Genomic DNA, 18,600 nt, shown 5'->3' with positions numbered 1-18,600 from the left:
TATGAATTAGACATCTGCCAAGACAACTCCAAACAGGGGGAGGATGTAATCACCGCCTTTGATACTTTGTGTGCTTTAATTTCTGACGAACTTACAGTTAAATCCAGGAAAAAGACTCGACCGACCAAGGGCTGGTTTAACAAAGCCTGCTCGAAAGCACACACTTGCCTCCTGAATGAACTAAAAAAATCACCTAGGGACAGAGGGGAAGTTGCCAGACTAAGACAAGAATACTATAATATCATTCACGAACGTAAAGAAGTTCTTAAAAATGATGCCTGGGCCTCACTAATGGAAAAGGCCACCTTAAGAGACAGTTCCAGCTTCTGGGCCATCATAAACAATCCCCTGTTTTCTGGAGAAGCTAATGATACCCTAGAGGCCAACATCAGTGAGGAGGACTGGTTAGCTCATTTTAAAATCATCTATGGGAGTGACCAAATATGTGAAACACCTACTATCCTCAATTCTAACTCCCCTATGCCAGCACTCTCCTTTAATATGGAAGAAGTTGAAAAAGCCATAACCAACACAGTAGGGAAGAAAGCGCCAGGCCCAGATGGCGTCCCAGCCGATATGTTCAAGGCAAATGTCTCTTTCTGGGCTAACATTTTGACCAACGTCTTCAATGCCGCCATGAAACATAGCTTGCCTGCCTCCTGGTCACATGCCACCATCATTCCAATCTTCAAGAAAGGCCAGAGGGGAGACCCGAGGTGCTACCGCCCCATCTCATTAATCGACTCGTCTTTTAAAATCTTGGGGAAAGTGATACTGGCAAGGATCGACGAGCGGGCTGCCAGCAATAACATCTTATCAAACGCCCAATACGGGTTTCGTAAGGGGAGAGGGACGGAGGACCAGTGCCTCAACTTACATCTGATCCTAGGCAAATACACAGTGGCATCCAGCGGATCAATCTACCTGGGGTTCATGGACTTGTCCACAGCCTTCGACCTAGTGAATAGGTCCAGGCTGTGGGACATACTCCTGGAACTGGGGATGGACCCTACCTTGGCTCATTTCCTGGCTGAGGCTCATCGGGACCTAGAAGCGTCCATTAGGATGACGCCGGAAGGAGTTTGTACAGCTGGATTCAAGTCTACCAGAGGGGTGCGACAGGGGTGTATTCTCGCCCCAATACTATTTACACTCTATATTAACCACCTCAAATCCACACTGGAGCTGGCAACTCTCGACGTCCCGCGTTTTGGCGGACTGACCACCCCGGTCCTCCTTTACGCGGACGACGCGGTGCTCGTGGCACGTACTCCTCTTGGGCTACAAAGACTATTGACATCCTTCGATGCCTTTATGATCTCCCTTGATTTAAAAATCAACACAGACAAGTCCCATGTTATGGCTGTAGGCGGCAGAAAAAATAAGGACTTGAAGACCTTCTACTGTGCTAATACTTCTATTTCTAATGTGAGAACTTTCACCTACCTGGGGGTAGTATACGACGATAAGGGCACATGGGCATCTCAAATATCTGTCAAAACTAACGCCATGAAAAGAACAGCAGCCGCCATTGTCGGCTTCTCAAAACGTCTGGGTGGAAAGCCAACGGAAGCAATGCTGGCACTCTACAGAGCGAAATCAATCTCAGTAGTAAGGTACGGGGCTTCCATCTGGGGTTATTCCAACAATATAGAACCAATACAGATGGAAGAAAACAGATTTCTACGTATGCTTCTAGGATTACCTCAATCCACAGCCACCTTTTCTGTCCATATGAAACTAGGCCAGGGGTACATCAGTGACACCATCAAACAATCCCCTATCTTGATGTGGTTAAAAACATGGCTGAACTCCAATTTAACTCTGAACCACACAATTATGAGAGACTGCCTACTTCTGGACAATATGAAAAATATCCCGTGGCTAGCATATATTAAAAAAACACTAACATCCCTGGGCCGCCCAGATCTCTTCCATAAACCAGACTGCATCGTTAAGAATGACCTGGAATGGTTCAAAGTAACTTTTTCCCAAGCAAGAGAAATGGAGCGGGAGAGCTGTGAGCTTGCGAAACCCACTGTGAGGGAGCAATATATTTCCAAAACTACACTGGCCATTGAACCTTATTTAACAGTAGTGTCTATTCCATTACATCGCTGGTTATTAACCAAACTAAGACTTAACCAGATTCACTTTCTGCTAAATGACTCGAAGGTATGGGCCAAGCCAGAGGATTTAGCGGCCTGCAAATGTGATGGTTTTTCTCTGAAGGACACTGCTCATTTTATGTTCTTCTGTGGTACATATGATCTGCCCAGGAAAAAGTATATTGTTCCATTGCTTAAGAACAAGGGGTTCGTGCAAATCAAGCCTGCTCTATTTTTCTTAAAAAAATTAGATTCACCACTAACTATGTTTAGTGTCGCTAACTTCCTGGTAGCTGCCTTTTGCCTTAAAAAACGTTCTGTAAATAGATAACTTAACAGTCTTTGACAACACCCGATGTAATTATCGAAAAATTTCTGCATTTTTTTTTAAAAAAGAATTTTTTTTTTTTTTTTGTGTAAATATTTTAATTGCTCTATTTTTATAGTGACTGCAACCCGATGTAACTGTACCCCTTAATTATGTATTTCATGTCTACGTGCTTTTTATGATTCGTCATGAATCGAAATAAAGTTGTTTTGAACTCCTTATATCCACCTTTTAAACATTCGATGAGTACAAAGAGAGAAGGTATGCCTTTTATATTCCATTCCACAATTGGATTGGCCATCACATTTACTATCTCCTAGAATAAAATACATTTTGTTTTATATATGGCCTCCCCAGTTCCCAGTCCTGCGGGAACCCCAGAAACAGGAGATCAACACGCATTGACACTTGCCCAGGAATGAGAAGGGCCTTATGTAATACTTGGTTCCATTGGATAGTCTCATGCATAAAACGTATATCAGACAAAGGTAACCACTGCCTTACTTATAACAGATTAATTGCTGGCCCAACTCCCACTGGACATGTGCCAATACAAGATGACATTGAGGTCACATGTATATAATGTGCAGCACTTTGGACAATTTTGGAACTTGCATTTTATGTTTCTCTTCTGTTTTCTGTGGTTAAAAAGGTCATCAAGTCTCTACTTGTTACACTGATACATACTCACTGGTGGCAGAGCATTTACACATTTTATTTTATATTTGGCATGGATGTCCTTTACTAAAAATAATGTTCTGATAATCAGACACAGAAGGTTATATGAACGGATTTATTATTCTTTAATGAATTAATAACTAATTTGAGCTGTATAATACAATAATTTTTCATGCAAAGTTCTCTATTATTGGGACAAATATCTGAACTTCCTTTAGCATCACTTTTATTAATAAGACATTTATGTAGCACTTCATAACACATCTACCATTTCAAAGCACTCCGAGTAAACAGTCAGCCTTAAAGGGGAGGCAAACCGGTGACCTACTGATCATGGCAACAGCAAAAGTGGAACTTACTGAGCTATCCTTATGGCCAGCCTCCTTTGCACCCAACTAGGCAGTTAGGTTTCCTGCACATGTTGTAGAATTTTGCACTGAAACCATACCTGTCTGGTGCTTTACATCCAGGTGTGCCCTTGATAAACATCTTGATCAGGGTCTCCAAATTATCCCTGTGACTCTGGTTTAAATGAGGAATATTCAGTCCCACCAGACACTCAGACTTTACCTCTATTCTAAGAGAAAGCCAATAAAATTAGAAAGAATAAAGACAATGTGCTAATTCTTTTGCATCCTGTGATTTCCACTTCAGCATGTGCTTTAAGGCTCTTCTCCCACATCAGAATTTTCCTCCAGGACACAAAGTCAGTCCCACAAACTCCATGTATGCTGGGGCCACCCCCTTTTAAGTTGCTGCGCCAATCATTATCTTCCCCTACTTGAAGCTTGAAGGCCTTTCCATAATGGTTATAGTTATCCTCAAAATAGACTCAAACATGTGTTTGAGAATGATTTTACTACATACCTAGTATATAAATCCATTCCTACTCAGCCAAGCTCTAGGCTTAGTAAGGTCATGTTATTGTTGTATCATAGAGTATTTCCAATATTCCCAGAATGCACTTGGCAACAGCGACATACACGCAGATAGTCCAAGAGGACAAAAAAGGTAAATCAACCAGTTGTTCCCCTTGTACTCTACTGACATAGCCTCTTGGGCGGACATTGTAAACATCAAGGATTATTTGCAGGTGTTTCATTCCCTTTGTTAGCAATTTCATCTAGGATATCAAGTTTAGGAATCCTCAACATATCAAAAACTCTACCAGCAATGACGAGACCTCAGGTCTCTTCCAAAATGCCCCACTGACCATGGTTCAGGCAGTGAAAACACTGGCATTCTGAATCTTTGCATAAGTTGCTAATTAATGAACATATATCTCCCCTATTTATTCCTTTTAACTACCTTGAGTGAGAACGGTCAGCCTGAATCTTGTGTTAAGTTGATCCTTCTTACTTATTGCAACATAGATACAGCCTGAAAACGACTCTTTCCAAACCCTACTTATGCCTGGCTCAAACATCATAGAATAGGATCTCATTGTCTTAGTACCAACAAATATCTAAAGTGTTTTGTAAAGTATACATTAGCAAATTTTAATGAGTGTGAATCTATCAGAATACCTTGTTCCCTTCATTCATCATCCAGCCATAGCTTTTGACTCCAAAGACAGCCATAGTAGGGGAGACATCTAAACATGTGACTGGATGCCCATACACGGAATGGAGGACATGGCTCGGCTGCCCACTCCTCAGCAGGTACACCTCTTCCTCAGCAGCTGCCACACTGACTGCAATGCCACCAGTGTCAGGAACAAGATGAAGAAAGTTCACCTAAACAACCAAAAAGTGCACAACAGCAATAATTGATTTTGCCTCATGTCTGAAAGCAACTTAAAGCACTTTTCAAACCCTTCACACGAGCACACATGAAAATATTGTCAAAAGAAAAATGTGAAATTATCTTAACAACATATTGACTAAATAGATACAATATTTCTTGCATTGAACTATACACCAGCACCCTAGCATAGCTGAGTACAAAAATCCAGAATGATAATAGCATAAAATCTCATTAGGAAATAGACACTTTTCACATAGGGAACCATTTTGGAATAGAGGGCTGGGCAGAAGTGCTTTTAGAAAAGAAGTGAGCCAGGGAGGTGAAAATATGGCGAAGGTGAGAAGTTTGGTGGGCAGACTTGGATGGACAGGGCCTTGATCAGCAACTCAGGAAGCAGCTCTACCTATTGTTAAATTACCCTTCAAAAACTTGATTATTGACTATGTTGCATGATAGACAAAAAGCTTGAAAGTGGCAAAACAGGGTTTCGGCAGATGAATGCTCCTCCAGCTCTTGGATAATAATGCCTTGGTAGTGAAAAGTTCTATGACTGGGCTTTTGTGTGTGCCTGGAAGCACAGCATAACCAGATGGATGCGTGAAATGCGCAATGAACCTCCATATGAGCAAGGCATCACCATATTTGGGCATGAATAGAGGGGTCTAAAGCAGCTGCTGCACTTGCTTTGGCCGTTTCCTTGGCTTTGGCTGTGTTTATGACTGGTGCCTCAGGCAGGGCTGGTTTGTAAATATAAAAGATTTTGCAATGATCACTGAACCTCTTCAGAGGGGGTTATGTCCACTGTCCAAATCCATAGAATTTAGGTGATGCCAATGATCATAAAATATTGGAAGAGGAATTGCTTTACAGCTTGGAATGATCTAATTAGGGTGATAAATGTTTGTTAATTTCTGGTCAACGCGCTGGAAGTTGTACGGACAATAATGCTCTCTTTTCAGACCGAGCGCTGTTTTTTGTGTTGTTTTCAGAAACTCATTCTAGCCCGTAAAGTAATAGTAACTGCAGAAATATCACATTAGATGCAACCAATGGTACACATTTAATTAAGAGTGTCTAGGATAAATAAATCTATATACTGGGTAAAAGACCAAAATGGGTATGGTGAACACTGTGTGCTAATGTCTGATGTGTTACTACTATTTGCTACACAGCACAATAAAAGAGTTATATAGATGCAAACAAACAAAACAGATGTTACCTATATTACTCCCCAGTCGGCCATTTGGGGAGTATTTTAAGGTGAGGAATCTGTGGTTAGATAAAATATCCGCCAGAAGAGAGTTACCAAAAGGTATGCAACCTGTTCTTTTTTTTTCAATTCTTTTTTTATTAAAGTTAGGGCATAGCAAAGTCATACAAATGAAACACTTCTTGCATTTGGCTGGTTCAGTTCCCTTAGATAGTATGCACTTGTTACAAACAGTACATAATGGATCACCTTAATAAATCCACACAATTCTTTACATTCCCTCCCTGTTTCAATCCGAAATGTCCTCACTTGGCAACTCAGGTGGGTCACATATAAAGCCCCTATATTTGTTCCAGGCTCCCCACACTCTTCCCCCATTTCTGGGGACAGCCTTGATTGATATACGCAGCTTTCTCTGCGACCATGGCCTCATCCATCTCCATACACCATTCCGCGAGTGTCGGCGAGCACCTGGAACCCCACAGTCTGGCTATGTTTCGCTTTGCGACCATCATTCCCAAAGTTACCCAGTCCTGTGCTGGATGATTCAAGTCATTGGGTTCCCATATATTTAATAAACATCTTTTAGGCTCCGGTACTACCCCCTCCGCCTGAGACATGGTTCTCATCACTGACGCCCAGTATGGCATGATCTTCGTACAGTGCTATATAGTGTGGTAAAACGTACCCTCCTCCCCACACTCTCGCAAGCAATACTGATGGTGGGCACTCCCTAGTTTGTGTAGAGTTAACCTAGTGTAATATACACGGTGTAATATCTTTAACTGTACTAAACTTAATCTCGAGGGTATTGCAACTTCCCGTGGTGATGAGTGCCATCTGCCAGTCTGTCTCGTCGAGATCCCCAAGGTCCGAAGACCACTTGTCCTTCAGTGCTTGCGTTGGGTCAGGTAGGTTATTAATCAATTTACGGTAAGTAAAAGAGGTGGCCTTTTTCGGCATATAGTCAGTCAGAAGCCTATCCTCTAGGGGCGAGGCCTCCGGCAAAGCGGTGTTTGGTGGGATAACCACCTGTAGGGCATGTATCTGAACTGCTCAGACGGTGTAAGTTCGTATTGCTCCTGTAGGCGCTCGAACGTGATCACCCCACCTTTAACCCAGAGGTCGCCTACCGTGGAGATGCCTATCGCGTCCCAACTATTGAATCCCTTACTATTCCTAAGTCGCCCCAGTCGCTGTGTGTCCCAGAGTGGAGTAAGTTGTGTTATAACCCCTTGCCATCCCAGTTTCCTATGCGCCAAGTACCATATGGCCACTGTATGTGCCGTCGGTCCTATCAATGGGTTAGATCGTTTTTTATTGTATAGGGCCGCCATGACGCCCCCATCTCCCAGCCCGCATCGGTCTGCCTGGAATGCCGGGTCAGTTTGTGGGGCATGAAGCCATTGATTTATTATTTTTAACTGTGCTGCCCAGTAGTACAATTGTATATTTGGGAGTGCTATACCTCCATCATACCAAACCCTCACCAATTTGTCCATTGCAATACGCGCTGGTTTGTTTTCCCATAGCAAACTAGAGACCTCTGCCGTTATTGTCTTAAAATAGCTCGTTGGTACTGGAAATGGGGAATTTTCTAAGGCATATAGAAACCGTGGCAGCGCCATCATTTTAAAGAGTGCTGCCTTACCACGTTAAGCAACCTGTTCTTTTGATGGATATTTCTAACTGCAGATTTCTCCTTTTCTAGATTTCAAACCAGGACCTCAGCAAGGTGGAGGATTTGTGGAGTGGGCTCAGATAAAAAAATCCTGCAGGACACAACGGTAGAAATGTTCTTTCCTTCAGGCCTGGTTGTCAAGGCAGGAATGTTCAATGAATGCGTGCCCTGGTGCTCACGTTGCAGCATGGTAGATATCAAGAACAGGCACGCCATGTGCCAATTCAGTAGAAGTCTTGGCTCTAGTGGAATGAGCACTCAGACCTTCTGGAGGCTGCTTCTTGAGCAGCAGGTCGGAATGCAGAGGTCTAACCACCTCAAAAGGGTCCTTTTGCACTGCCTCCCCTTTCTTCACCTTAGAGAACCCCACAAAACGTTGATCATCTACACAATGGTCCTTGGAATTAACAATGTAACAGCTTAAAGCCCTCTTAAAGTCCAAATGATGAAGCCTCTCCTCATATTTTGAGGGGTGAAGAATGCTGGTAGGATGACGTGTTGCCCAAAGTGCACGGGAAACACAATTCTAGACAAGAAGGCCGTCCGATTCCTTGGTGCCAATTTGGCTGGGAAAAAGGTGGTGTAGGGTGGCTGCAACGATAGTGCCTTGAGATCATTCACGCGACAAGCTGAAGTGATGGCAATGAAGAACAGTCTTGAGAGTCAGAAAACGCAGCGAGCAGCGCTGCATTGGCTTGAATGGCGTACCTATGAGAAACATGAAGACCATGTTACGGTCCCACTGTGGCATCACAATCTTTTGGGAGGGAACATGCACGTAAAACCTTTAATAAATCGCATACAAGTGATTTAAACAAGGACAGGTGGATCGGAAAACACAAAAACGACCGAAAAACCTGACAAGTAACCATAAATAGTGCCCACTGTAAGTCCACACTAGGCCAAAGTCAAAACAAACAATATAACATCCAGCAGTTTGGCCTGGAATTGTTCAATCTTGTGTATTCCACACCAGGCCACACATTTTTCCCAGCATAAATTAACTTTGTGGGAGGTCACTTGGGGGCAAGGATGTCCTCCACTTCACGTATGATCTGCCACCCAGTCAATTGTCTCTGCTCAATCTCCACGCATGGAGGAATAGATTGTGCAGGTTTGAGTGAAGGACCCTGCTATGATGGTGCAACCGAAGATCTTCCGAAGCATTAGCCAGTTCAGAGGGCAAATGGTCAAGCTAAGAAGTTCCTAGTACCACACTCTCCTGGCCCAATATGAAACCACTAAGATAATTTGGGATCAGTCGTTCCTGATCTTTTTCAGAACTTGAGAAGGAGAGGCATGGTGGAATGAGTACAGAAGCTCCATGTTCCCATCCAGCCTTACTACATCTCTTGGCGAGTATTTTTGTGGAAATTCCAACATGCAAATCTTTTGATACTGCACACTCTCGAAGGTGGTGAAAAACTCTAGACCGGATTCTCCTCACTGCCAAAAGATGCTCTGTGCGACCTCGGAATGTAGATGCCATTAGTAATCTGCCTAACAGTGCTGTTTGAGCTCAATAGTTAGGCTTTCATGGATTCTACCAGGTGATAAACCATCAGGGAAATGCCCTGATATTCCAGCCAACTTTAGGTGCAGAGACTCCTGGCACAGGACCAGGATCTCTTCTCCACCCTGCTTGTTGCAGTACCACGTGGCAGCAGTACTGTCAATGAGAATCTGAACTAGCCTCACCTTGATGGTTGGCGGGAAGGCCTTTAATGCCAGATGAATGGCCTGCAACTTCAACAGAGTGGCATGGAGCTGGGTTTCTGCCAGAGTCTTCAAATTTTCACCTCCCCCACTTGACCTCCCCAACCCACCAATGTCAGATATGGGTTCGGAAGAGAGAGGGGATGGGCAAATTACGGGTGCAGCATCCATTGCTGCAGACTGAGTGTGGTCTCAGCTGAAATTTAAATGGCATTTACTAAGTTTCTATTGTGCTGGACCACTGAAACTTCAAATTCCTTTGGAAAGCCAGCACTTGCAACCTGGCGTAGTTGACAAAGGGGCTGTTAGGGGCCAAATGGCCAAGAAGCTTCAGAGCTACTCACACAAGATCCAAGACCATGGCTTAAATATTGGGATCACAGCCCAAATGTCATGGACTCATTGCAAAGGAAGGAAAGCCCTGAACTCACCGTATCCGGGACAGCAAACCTCTGAAAAGGAGCCCGGTGCAATTTGTCTTGCTGATCATGAACTCCAATGATGTCAGGAGGTTCTCTGTCATCTTATGGTGGTCTCTGACTGTGGAGAGCCTGCTTTCAGAAGCCAAAAACTGGTATCCCCAACCTCTGAAGATGGGCAGTGACCACCAGCATTACTTTTGTGAACACCCAAGGATCACTGGCATGGCTGAGGGGAGCATGGCATACTGAAAATGCTCCTGACTTATTCTGAACCACAGGTCCAAGTACACAATCCTGTTGCTCGGGTCCAGGGCAGACAGAATCTTGACCAGAGTAAGCATTTTGAGTTTGTCGTTCCGTAGGAAGGCATTCTGAGAACACAGATCTAAGGTGGGCTGAAGCACCCCATCCTTTTTCGACACAAGGAAATAGCGACAGTAGCAGCTATCTACTACTTCTGAATCCGTAATCTTCTTGATGGTCCATTGGAAAGCAAAACTCACACCTGTTGCGACAGAATGGACAGGAATCGGAGATTCACGCTGATGTAGGAATATAAAAGTTGGTAGATTAGAAACAAAGGGTTTGGCTTAACCATACTAAACAATTTGAAGGGTGTGATGGATCGCCACCATGGAAGTGCTGGATCCGGTCTCACATACGGTGATTGTGAGGCACTAATGGCATGCTCAAGAGGCTTGGTGGCTCTTACCACCAGGGTAGTGGAATGGGGGGACTGATGCCCTTGGTGGTCTGCATGATGCCTGTCAGATCCACTTCCCTGGCCTCAGGAGGACTGGGGTGACTGCAGCAGTGACTGGGTAGACTGGCACTGTCGACACAACAGACCCCTAGGCTAGCCTCCAAAGTTCCAAAACTGGTGAGGAACGTTTCTGGGAGGGGTAAAAAAAAAAAAACAGGGACTGTGCCGTGGCTCTAACTTCTTTGAAATGTTCAAAGGCAGAACAGGCTTTTTCGCAACACACGTAAACCAACAAAATGCATATCCATGAAAGAGGTCAGTATGTCTCCAGACAGTCCTGCGGAGCACATCCCGTACAGTGGCAGAGCATCACACTGGAGCCGGCCTCCCTTATGCGACTCAGTACTATCAAGGCCAGCACAAATCACGTAACTGGCCCAGTTTTGACCATACTGAATAGTTTGAGCAAGTGAAGCCCTAAGGTCTTTCAGTGCAGCCAGACAGATCGCGCTGGCTATGTCTCACTTTGAATGGGTATTTCAGCCAAAAAAACAGTTTGCATTGACGGATCTCAATACTAGGCTAGCTTCACGGAGATAGACAGACTGAGACTGGGTAATCATTATCAAGAAAGAAATGCTTGCATGTCCTTGGGGAGTCAAGAAAATCAAACCGTACTTATGGGGTAGAATGTTTTGCTTGAGAACAGATCATAAACCATTGGTGGATATTCTCAAGGGTGTCAAGATAAAGAAATCAACAGCAAGATTGGCCAGGTTATCCATGAATTTGTTGGAATTCAATTTTGAAGTGTCTTATATTGCCGGAGGAAGGAACTGCAAAGCCGACTGTTTATCTAGACTACCTATGAGTGATCAGTCGGATTCTGTAGAAGAATAAGAGGTAGAAGAGTGCCTGATTGTGAGTAGAAGAATACATTGTGTGCAAGAACATTGATGAGTGGTGTAAGGAGGTGGTCAGTGATAGTGACTTACAAGGAGTTATGGAGTTCATTTTGAAAGGTTGGCCTAAGGATAAGACTGAGGTGTAGTTTGCAACATTAATGGAAAATCACCGATGAGTTGTCCTTGGAAAGTGGCATTTTAGTCAGAGGAGACAAATTATTTTCTCCTGTGTGCTACAGACGAAGAATTATTGAAATGCGCATTCAGGGCAACTGCCACAAAAAGGCATGTGTGGTTAACATACTGGGGGCCAAGCATGGAACATAAAGTCGATGATGTAGTGTGGCAATGTTATCAGCATTTAGTTACTTCAGTTCCAGAGTGTCTTTTTGTCCGGAAATTGTATGGCAAAAATTGTCCATTGATTTTTTGGGCCCATTCCATGTATTGCCAATTCACATGAGGTATCTAATCATTATGATTGACCATCAGCAGAGACGGTTGGATGTGAAGGGTGTTGCTAAACCTAATACTGTCAATGTTATAAAAACATTTTAAGAAAGTGTTTTCTGGGGAAAAAATACCTTCTGAAGTTTTTTCCAGACAATAGTGTATAATTCACTTCTGCAGTCATGCAATAATTTGTGAAGAAAAATGGGGTTAAAGACACTCGCACCCCATCATACTGTCCGCTATTCGACAGCAAAGTGGAGAGATTTAACAAAGTTCTGGTGGACGGTATCCAGAGTGCTCTGAAGCAACATGTTGATTGTGCTGATGCTATCAGGACACCATATGGGCATATCGCAGTGCACAGCACTGTTACGGAACCGATTCCTTTTGAAGTAATGAGAGGAAGAAGGGTGAGGTTAAGCTTGTCCCATTTATTTATTTATTATTTATTTTAGCGTTTTATATTGCGCAAACTAGACCAGAGACATCGGGTATCAGAACACTTTACATGAGCACCAGTTTTGTTACAGATGGACACATTCATTTTAGTTAGGCACGGGGAGATTTAGTGATTTGCACAGAATCACAGGATGTTGAGCGTCGTTGCCGAGACTCGAACCCGGTTCCCCAGCTTCAAGGTTGACCACTCTAACCGTAAGGCTATGTCCTTGATCATTGTGTTGACGTTCGGTCATTGTCTTAAAGGGCGAAAGCCGGTAGAGATGATTTTGGTAGGACTAAGGTAATGAATGAACAGTTGTATAAGAAAAGGCAAAAGAATGCCATGACTGTACAAGTGGGAAAGTGGTTCTGCATTAAAGATCACTTGCAGTTGAGGAAAGGTTTATCTAAGTTTAGGGATACCATTTAGGTGATGAAAGTGAGCGGCACTTCTGTTCTGATTTCCAGTGGTCCGTGGTGGAATATGTCCTGTGTGGCGAAGGTGTGTAAATCAGATAAATACATTGACATGAGTAAAAATGTAGAAAAATCTGAGGTGGTGAGTGTTAAAGGGTGAAGTGGATCACAATGATCAGGAGATTAAGAAGTCTATTTCGGGCCTTCCTGTTCATGGGAACCATCTGGGGACTGCCGATCCTTTTGACCATTTACAGAGAAGTTTATGTGTCAAAAGAGTGCCTAAAAGCTGTGTTGATTAAGCTTGTTACATGTTTATTTGTTATATTATGTTTCTGTTGTCGGGTCGTTTGTTGTGTGTAAAGGGGGAGATATGCGGTGTGGTCTTGTGGTTGTGATTATGCCATTGTCCTTGAGAATGTAAAGATTCTGATTTGGTAATGGTGGTTAGGATATTCGTTATTCATCTAGTGTGTGTGTGTGTGCCATCTTCATTGGCTAATTCTATGTTCCAGGTAAGAATGCCCAAGTGTGATGGCTTGAATATTTGACAGGTGAATCTATCTTCTGGGCTCTGTACAGCTGTTGACCCTTTTAATAGAGACATTTATTGGACCTCTGCAAGCTCTCTATGTGCTTCCATCACTTTAACATACATTTTCCGACTGCCTCTGTCATCTTATACTCCCTATCTGATGGGGAGGTCATGAGGGAAAAATGGAGTATCATCTTGCTGTTTGAAGCCTGAACAAATAGACTCTCTGGAATAGGATGTTTAGAGAAAAAAAATAGGGTCAATAGGTTCCCGTTATTGACGTCTGGCCACAGGCCTTTTCACTAGTGAACAAGAACAGGACTTTGACCAGGTGCCAATCAAGGTGTTAGTGAGGGTCTCACTGGAAGGTAGCAGGAGCTCAGATGTGGATGGCCTAAGCTATGTGATTTCCATAAGGACATTTGTCTTAACCTCAATAGACGGCAGTTGTAGGTCCAAGACCTCAGCTGCTTATCGAATTACCACTGCAATTGATGCACTCTCTTCCATTGGAGGTCCAAATAGTGAATTTAACACTATCAGGGGAAGTATCAAGCCCACTGTCCTCTCGTAAGGCATTGTAAAAATTGCTATCATCGTAATGAGGTGGTAAATTATTCCCATACCCACCATCTTTGGGTGTTGGAAGCTTTGATCAGAATCAGAGCTAAAGAGATAATGGAGCCTATGAGCGCACACTTGCTCTATTAGGGGCATTGGATCATTCCAATGAAATCAGGCTGTAGGGTAAAGGGTTGCACTAAAGTAATTTTGTACCGTGACATTAGTTGAGATCTTGCTGAAGTTGGTTTGGGGTCAGACATTGGAACCAGCACCAGATCATCCTCTGGGGCTAGCGGCACTCATACCAGGGATGGCAAGAGAGGAAATCAAACACAAGGTGAGGTGGGTGAAAGTCTGACCCAGAGGTGAGCTGGAGATGTGGAAGTCTGTCATAGAGCCAGTATGGAGCCTGTAATGGGTCCAAGGAGTTTAAATGGCACAGAAAACCAATTTTCTGGTGATAACCTGACGTGGGCCCTGGTGGATCCTTCTGGCCCAAAGGCGTGTCAGAGGGAGCCAAAAGAGAGCCAAAATTCCCTCCTTAAAGGGTTCAATTTGCTGCGGCATCGTAAACGGACTTTCCTGTTTTAGGAGTCATCGACAGGCTGATGAAATTGGTAACGGAGTTCCAGATCCACATCAGAGAGCATGGAAAGAAAAACGGATATCAAGGTGCAAGGGTAGAGCTTATATGCAGCCCGCTTCATCACTTCTGTGGAAGTATGGAGTCAAAGTGGAAGTATGGAGTCAAAGTGGAGCTGCAAGGAGCCACCCCGCAGTGCATGCTAGCATTACTAGTGAAAGCGTTCCGGATCCAATCTGGCAGCTGGGGAGTAATCGAAGGTGAAGAATCTGTGGTTACGAGTATCCATCAGAATGAAATAATACGTATTTCAGCTGAGCATGCATTAAGTGTGAGTGTAAGTGTGGGGGAGAGGAGTTGGCCTAACGGCTAGGGCGGTCAACCTCGAATCTGGGGAACTGGGTTAGAGCCTCGGCAACGACGCTGAACATCCTGTGATTCTGGGCAAATCACTTAATCTCCCCGTGCCTAACAAAAAAATGGATGTGTCCTCATGTAACGCAACTGGTACTATGTAAAGCGCACTGATACCAGATACCTTCGGGTCAAGTTCGCGCTATATAAAACTCTGTAAAATAAAAAATAAAAAATGAATGACGAGACAGATGTGAAAGGAGGAAGAGGAAAAGGAAAATTGCTCTCACACATTACACTTGGTAAAACAAAGGTGAAGATGGGGAATGTTGAAGAATATGTAATGACTAGTACTGCAAGTGAAAATATTGCAATCTGGTTTATGCTAGAAATAGAAAGGCAAGAGGCAAATGCACCCCCAAAACACAAATACAATAGGGGTGTCCACAAGTCTGGTATACTGTATCAAGTTGCTATTTATTGAAGTTATGAGAGGAATTGAGTTGCTCACAGATCCCATGCTTATATTACAAGGGCCCCAAGTTAGGTACATTAATCATTCTTCTCTTGCTAGTGGCAAGATTAACTATGGCATCTCAGATGAAGAAGGACACAAACACAAAAATTAAACTAGCTGGAAAGACACAAAAGAAAGATTGAAGGTTTGTACACATACAAAAACACAATCAATTACTAGCTAGGGCAAAACGTCTCCCTTCAAGGTTCTGTTAACTGCAGTAGCTCAATGAATCGATAAAATCCATCAATAGATGAATGTCCCTGAAGCCGATTAATTTAAACTTCTTCAGACTATATCCATAGTCTATTAAAAGCCCGGGGGCCATATTATGTATATGGCACACAGCCCTGGTGTGTGCCTCTGCACCCCTTATACTGGATGCGCCAGGCACAGACCGGTCAGTTTGCCCTATTACACATAATGTTCTACTTCCAGTGCAGACTCAAGTTTGTGCACCTACCCTGGAGCCAGTGCATTAGTATAAGGCAGAACGGATGCTAAAGCAGCCAGTCTGTCTTACATAGTGCAACCTGGCCTGCTTTTCAAAGGATGACACAGACTACCTGCAGGCATTTGCAATGAGTGACTGCACCCACCTGCAGGGGAATGTTAGAAAGGGTTCATGGCACCCATTTTTCCACCATCTTACGATCACCTTTGGGGCGGGTGAACTGACTGTGTTTCACCTCCTTGTGGTGCACGGTCAGTATTGCCCCCTCAAGGGTCCTGTGCGTTACCTGTATGTAATATAGCACAGAAACCAGGGAAAGGTGTTCCCTCACTTGCATGGGGCCATGTCCCATGCAAATGAAGGAATGCCCACTGGACAAGATATTGGCACACGTGCTATTGGCGTGATCTGTATCACAGAAGGGACTGAAAAGGTGCCGGCCCCTCTTCTGCAATTACTAAGTGCAGCAGAGGTTCAAAACACGGGTGCACACACCGGCGGCGCTCCAGGGCACTTGTGTAGCATGGCCACAGGTGTCTTGCAGATCAGAGGTGCCCTCTTTCAGGTATAACTAGAGCGGACTCACCAGTTTCTGAATTGTGAATTGAGCTGAGGTATGCCAATATCCTCTGTCATCTGGGCTTTCCACCTTGATCTGGAAGCCAGAGGCTGTGGCTATGGCCACACCTTCTGTGTCCAGGGCCAATGCCTGTATCTTCTGATTATGCTGGTAATGATGCACCGGCTCCCGTCCAATCATTAAACTCCAGACATCAATGGTACCTGGAGAGAGGGAGAAAAAAATGACAGGATTGTAGTGAAATGATTGCTGACCACAGCCTCTGTTGCGGCTGTCTTTGCCAAACACCCTCCTCCTTCCAACATGTATTCCTTCATTTATATTCCTATTAATTCCCTTTTCATTTACCTGTCTTTTTATTGTTTGGATGGCAACAAGGGGCTATACTTCAACAGTACAAAAGAAAATACTATAAAAGCAAATGTTTCAAATAAAGGTTTCGTTATCCATACCCTTACTTCTTCTGCCTTATAGGCGCGTTACTTGACAGTTTTGCTCACAATTGCAATTGTAAAAGAGCTTGCTCGCATATATAATAAGAAAAGCAATGGATTAAGAAGTGTTGTTTGCTTAACTAAAAACAAGCATAAGCAATCGCTCTTTAAAGAGGGCCACCCACACATTTTAGTGAGCAGGCAAACAAATACCTTCTTTAAACATTCAGGTTTCAGCAGAGCAAAAGTGTGATATGTATGTACTCAGAGTGAATGAACTGCTTTTTACAATTAGTAGCATGCACTGCCGCATTACGGCAGTAACACCGAACCTTCCAGCGAGGGAGCGGTGTGCTAATTCGCTCTTTATAACAGATATTTGGAGCAATTACCACTGAGACAAGGTAGGCGGAACCCAGTGTGCGCGGACTTGCATTTTGTAATTCTTGCTGATTCCCGCCAAGTTAGAAAACCTCCCACTATCTAAAACTGAACACGACTCAACACAACATTTCTCCTCTTGTATAGGAAAAATAATATTCCACCAGTTTTCTTTTTATTACATACTTTTATTGGGTTTTCCAAGGGAAAATGTTTTTTTACACTCAAATGAAAAACTACGCAGGCTCTTCATATCAGTCTATCACACAATTCATCGTAGTTTAAAACTGTAGTTTTTTTCCCTTCAAACCGTGCTTTGTGTGTGTCAGCGAGGATGTTGGGGGGATGGGGGGATGAGGGTGAGGAATGGTAGACTAGGCACCTGATTCGCCTCTACCCCCTCCTGTTGATGCGTGCCCTGCACAGCACCCCATCAGGTATACTACAGCTCGGCTCCTGGTTGCCCCTTCTCTGCCCTCAATCCAACCCGATGTAAATCTACCCCGGGCCCAATGAACTTAGGTGGTCACCCCGGTTTTCCGTGCCCATGCACCAATTCTTATAGCATGAGCAGTGAGCTTTTCCCCATTGGTGAGCTAGGCCCCTTTTCCCTCTCTTTACCCAAGGTGTCAGGTGTATTGTTCACTAGTGTCCTGTAAACAGACGATATGGCGCTCCTTGTTAACCTTTCCCCCATAGCCATTCTTTCGAAGGAAGGCCTCAGGCATGTTCGTCCCGTCACGTGCACGCAAGGCTAGGCGTGTCTCAGCTGCATGGAACAATAATCCAGAATTCGTGGTAGACCATACTCCTCGCTCTCTTGTGTAAATGTCTTCAGCTACCCTGCACCTGCCACATCTCCAGCATCAGAACTACCAAAAGGTACCATTGCCAGGACCTCCAAGCCTCCATCTTTCCCACTCTTTCAATAAAGCTCCTTTCAACCGAAGGGTGCATGTGTGAAGACATTTTTCCACCCTATAACTAAGGTGGCCATCGTCCACAACTTAAATACCGCTCTCTGCCACTAGAAGGGCTGCTTAACCTCTGCCCCAAACATGAAGAGTATGTCTGCTGCCCCATGGAGAGTCGGTCCTGTATGGTCGATGGCATTCTGTGATTGCGCCTATTTATTTAGCACTTGGATGTGGGATGCAGAGTAATATTTCCCTACCACGGGCAGGCCTTTACCCACATTGTAAACTGATCGGTGAGGTACCTTCAGTGTGATTTGTGATAAGCCCCCGTATCACAGAAGACTCAACTCAATATCCTGTAGCTTTAAGCAGGTATCTGGGACCACATACAAAGTGTTCTATAAGACACAAGTTCCTTTGAAGGTGAAGGATCATTTTGAAAAGAGCTTCCATTTTGACATCTCTCCCGTAAC

The 18,600-nt window shown here is 44.0% G+C and overlaps 1 protein-coding gene across 1 annotated transcript in view; it reads right to left on the bottom strand.

The window, feature by feature from the left end:
• Positions 1-18,600, bottom strand: part of FBXW8 (F-box and WD repeat domain containing 8) — a 698,699-nt gene that overhangs the window by 244,545 nt on the left and 435,554 nt on the right. The window contains exons 6-7 of the mRNA XM_085633260.1: positions 16,402-16,598; positions 4,641-4,850 (exon numbers count right to left, since the gene is read on the bottom strand). Of these exons, the coding sequence (XP_085489386.1) occupies positions 4,641-4,850; positions 16,402-16,598 (407 nt within the window). The remainder of the gene's footprint in view (positions 1-4,640; positions 4,851-16,401; positions 16,599-18,600) is intronic.

This window comes from Triturus cristatus, chromosome 11 (genome assembly GCF_964204655.1).
Source record: "Triturus cristatus chromosome 11, aTriCri1.1, whole genome shotgun sequence".
Taxonomy (NCBI): domain Eukaryota; kingdom Metazoa; phylum Chordata; class Amphibia; order Caudata; family Salamandridae; genus Triturus; species Triturus cristatus.
This window is presented reverse-complemented; position numbering and strand designations above follow the sequence as displayed.